The 4,838-nt window shown below is 43.2% G+C and overlaps 1 protein-coding gene across 1 annotated transcript in view; it reads left to right on the forward strand.

Annotated features, from left to right (window-relative positions):
• GPR142 (G protein-coupled receptor 142) overlaps positions 1–4,472 on the forward strand; it is a 23,593-nt gene extending 19,121 nt beyond the window's left edge. Inside the window, exon 4 of the mRNA XM_072403480.1 lies at positions 3,391–4,472. Coding sequence (XP_072259581.1) covers positions 3,391–4,265 — 875 coding nt within the window. The 3' untranslated portion in view covers positions 4,266–4,472. The remainder of the gene's footprint in view (positions 1–3,390) is intronic.
• The last annotated feature ends 366 nt before the right edge of the window (positions 4,473–4,838 follow it).

The following is a 4,838-nucleotide window of genomic DNA, read 5'->3' on the forward strand; positions in this document are numbered from 1 at the left end:
TGGTGAGCAAGCTTGTACAAATGTTGAACATTTGCTACAAGGTTACAACTAGACAGAAAAAAATCTGCCCAGACCACTTCTATACTGTGCAGGAAAAAATCCTTCCTTTTTTTAGTACTAAATCTGTCTCATTTAGCTTTTTAGGATTAAAGTTACAGAGGTAGCAAATACACTGGAAAATGGTTAATTAGAGTTTTCAAAATTAAAGATGGCCAGATTTGGGGATAAAACTTTGTACAGTTTTACAATTACTGTTGCCAAAATGATTTGTGATTCTTTGGGGTGATAGTTTAGGAAGAACACAGAGCAGATGAGGCGCCCCACCGATAGCAGGTATTGGCGATTAGGAATTTTATATAGCTAATCATTATTGACTGCTAACAATAACTTCAAGGCAAAAAAAAGCAAAAAGCAGAGTGGGTGTAAATCACAGTTTTTCACGAATATTGAGTTGCTAAAATACATGCCCAGTCTGGCCATGCTTCTGCACTCTTTACAAAATAAAGCTGGAGCTGCACTTAAATAAAAACCCAGGGACCTCCATAATGCAAAATATGTCCAACACTTCAGGTCCAGAGTTTTTTTTAGGTCCCAATGACTTTTGCTTTCTGCTCCTCTCCATTGGTCAGTGATATGTCTTCTTTCCGCAATCGGTCAGTACTTTAGTGTAAGTTGAAGGAGGGTTGGGTCCAAAGTCTTTTTATAGAGCAGGGCTGGTCCAACTCCAGTTCTCAAAGGCCAGAAACAAGTCAGGATTTCCATATAAACTTTTTGACTTTTTGTAAACCACATCTTATTGAATATACCGCTGTCCTTAAGAGAGGTAATAAAACAATGCGTGCAGATCCTGGCACTTGGGTACTGGAGTTTACCAGCTGTGGTGCAATGCATGGCAGATTTTGGGGGGCCCAAGCTAGCCACAAGACACAATATGGCCAGTCCAGCCATCAAGTCAACCCATCAACCCATTTTTAGGCCTGATCACATTGAAGAGCAGATAGCTATTGTGTTAGAGTGACATTTTCTCAAAAAGTTCAAAATTGAACAGATAGGACTTGTAATTCTCAAATACTCAATAGGTAATTTTTGAAATCCAGCAAAATGTAGTAAAAAAGCTACAAGTGAGCTGGAGCTTTTTATCACATTACTTTGTTTGTTCTGGTGGTGGAGCTAAAAGATTTCTCCATAGCCCAACAGATTCTTCTAAATGTGCAGCACTCATTGCAGCTAAGTGAAAGCACTTACAATACATTGGGATAGCTGCTGAATTTTTGCACTTTTCTACAGATTTCAGAAACATGTAGAGGAAGTCTACTGGCCTTTGGCTACTCTTCATTTCTCATTTACTAGCCCAGTGGTTCCCAACCTTTTGGAGCGAACCACTAAATCTACAAACATGGACTGGGACCGGAGTTGGGGCCCCCTGCTCTACCCAACTCCTAGCTTGGTGCATTGTACTTTTTGCACTTTACTTGAGAATTCAGATTCATATGTATGTGGACATGTATGAAGACCTGTTGTCATACTTTGCTTACCAGCCTCTCAAGCGGCCATCTAGCGTTGTGCATAGCAGCTTTGCATTCATCTAGAGAATTTGGATACATACGCATGTAGACATGTCTTCTGGCCTCTGGCAATGCATTGGCTACTATCTTCTCCAGCAGGCACCTAGCATTGTGTATTGCATTTTTTGCACTTTTCTAGAGAATTGAGATACATGTAGACATATCTGCTGTTCTGTGTCCATACTTTGCTTCTCATTCTCTAGCCCGCACCTAGCATTGTGCAGAGCACCTTTGTGCTTTTCTAGAGACTTCAGATACATATGCATGTACACGTGTCTGTTGACCTGTTGCCATACATTGCTTGCCAACCTTTCTAGTGGGCACCTAGCATTTCAGTTTTCCATTCTTCTAGAGATTTCAGGAACAAACCAATGGAGCTGCTTTTGCTGGTCTGTGGCAATACATTGCCAACTATCTTCTCCAGTGAGCACCTAGCATTGTGCATAGTCTAGAAAATTTAAACACATGTAGACGTATCTGCTGACCAGTGGCTACACATCACTTCCCATTCTCTAGCCAGCACCAAGTGTTGTGCATTGCACTTTACTAGAGAACTGAGATACATGTCCATGTAGACGTGTCTTCTGGCCTGTAGCCATACATTGCTTACCATCCCCTCCAGCGGGCACCTAGCATTGTGATTGGGGTTATCAGTGTGAGTATTTGCTTTAGGGGATATCTAGATTGTGCCATAGTTGCATCTCCATAGTAAATGCAAGCAGACGTGACTTTAGTCACTGAGCAGAGAGCTGGTTTATGTCAGTGCAGCGTAAGTAATCTACCGTATCATTCTGTGGACATGATGGTGGACATCTGGAGAGGAGTAGTTGATGTTACTGCTTGGACACACACATACATCTTACACTAATTGGCTGCGTGTCATTTCTGCCTGTTATGACGGTCGCTGTCTGCTGCAAACATCTTCTCCTTTCCTGTACAGCCTGTCCTAGTGTTCCCGGTACTGTGTAGTTACTGTTCTCTGAAAAGGGCCTAATGTGATCTGTAGAGGCTTCCATGCATGTGCTTAAAGTGTACCTAAAAACCAAAAACAACCAACCTTGAGAATCCAGGCCCACTTAACTTTCTGCCGCTCTCTTCGCTCCCCCAATTACCTAATAATGATTTCCTCACTCATGACCTCTTCACATGCTTGTCTCCAAGACTTTTCTAGAGCTGCCCTGACTCTCTGGAATGGTCTTCCTCATCCTTTTCGCCTTGCTCCTACTTTCTGCTCATTTCTAAGAACCCATCTTTTCAAACTCACCTACCCGTCTTCTTCTTCTGTCTCTTTAAACCGTCACTACTTCCCACTACTCCATATCTCCCCTCCTATTGTGTGTTACTTCCCCCGTCTCCTAGATTGTAAGCTTTTCGGGGCAGGGTCCTCTCCTCCTGTGTCACTGTCTGTATCTGTCCGTCATTTGCAACCCCTATTTATTGTACAGCACTGCATAATATGTTGGCGCTATATAAATACTATTTATTATTAATAATAATAATCAAGGTGTTTCAATTGACATGATGGAGATGTATTACAACCATAGTGAGCTGCAGTTGAATGTGGTTGCAGTGCGGTGTTTCTAGAAGACTGGAAATTACTCCTAATCCCTTGCAGTGTAAGCGCACCGCAACCACACTCAACATTATGACAAAGCGTTCATCAAACGCTACTGCTGACTCTAAAAATGGCTTTTGGGTTCATATAAGGGTGTCCAGGACTGGCTTACCATGCAGTAAACTGGCCCTAGGTTTGCATTTTGTGGGTGCACGTTCCTGAGCCATAAGAATATACAGTAAACATTGGTCTTTTATTTCTTTCCAACAGTTAACGTCTTGACAGCTGTGGCCCTCTCCAAGTTGGCATCAAGGACCAAGAAGTCATCCTACTGCTACCTCCTGGCCCTCACTACCTCAGACATCCTGACCCAAATCTTTATCATCTTTGTAGGCTTTATCCTGCAGACGGCCATCCTCCATCGCAAGGTGCCCAACGCCTTCATCCACATGGTCAGTGTCCTTGAGTTTTCTTCCAATCACGCCTCCATCTGGATCACCGTTATCCTCACCATGGACCGATATATAGCCCTGTGTCACCCATTGCAGTATCGCTCCCTTTCCTACCCAGAACGCACACGTAAAATCATTATGATCGTCTTTCTCTCCGCTTTTGTGACCGGAATTCCATTCTACTGGTGGAGCGACGTTTGGAGGGACCCTCGGGCTCCAGGATTGTTGGACCGATTCCTCAAATGGGTCCACTGCTTCATTATTTATTTCATCCCATGTACCATCTTCCTTCTCACTAACACTGTAATCATTCTGAGGCTCAGGAGGAAGTCCGAGTCCAAAAGGTACAAAGTCCGCATTGGCAAGACCACCGCCATCCTTATGAGCATCACTACCGTCTTTGCCGTTCTTTGGGCTCCTAGGACCATTGTCATTATCATTCACATGTACGTGTCCTCAGTCCACAAAGACTGGAGGGTCCACTTGGCCTTGGATATTGGGAATATGTTGGCTCTCCTAAATACAGCTGTCAATTTCTTCCTGTACTGTTTCGTGAGTCAACGCTTTCGGGACATGGTTAGGGAAATCCTTGGGATGCAAAGGCCAGGTCGCGTGGTGGAAGGGAAGAAGAGCCAAAGTGACTTCTCTGACTCATTGAAGCCGACGGAGATCCCACAAGCAACGGCTATTTGAGCCGACAAATACATCGTTTTTCACGTTCGTTATTTGCACTGTTCTATTATGGTCGTATGTAAAGTTCACGCATGCATGAAGCCTATAGTAACTGGAAAAATCAAACATCAGAAAAGTTTCATGGGATGTACATGCAATGGAAAAATAAAAATTGTGTTAAAAAATCCTTTGTTTCCATTTTTCACCCCCATGAGCCCTGAGGAAGAGAGCTGAGAGCCCTTGAGACGTGTTGGCTTTGCAAATGTTATTGAAATAAAGCTGCATTTGTATATATAACGGTGTGGTGCTTCAGTTCTAGATTCACCAATTAATTTTTTGTCATTACTAGGGAGATTTACCCCAGGAACAAAAAGTGATGGCAAATCCAGGATTGTACAGTTGACCCTGGAGAAGGGTGCACGGGGAGATCTTTCAAAGGGGACACTTGAACAGTTGTCCTCTCACTTTCTGTGGTTTCTGACTTTGTCCAGAAAAAAAATTGCACATACCTAACATAAAAATAGATCTGACCCTCACTCTGCTTTAAGTGCAGGACAGCAGGCTCTTTTCACAGATTTAGGTTCAGGGCCAAAT

The sequence above is a fragment of the Pyxicephalus adspersus genome, chromosome 3 (genome assembly GCF_032062135.1).
Source record: "Pyxicephalus adspersus chromosome 3, UCB_Pads_2.0, whole genome shotgun sequence".
NCBI lineage: Eukaryota > Metazoa > Chordata > Amphibia > Anura > Pyxicephalidae > Pyxicephalus > Pyxicephalus adspersus.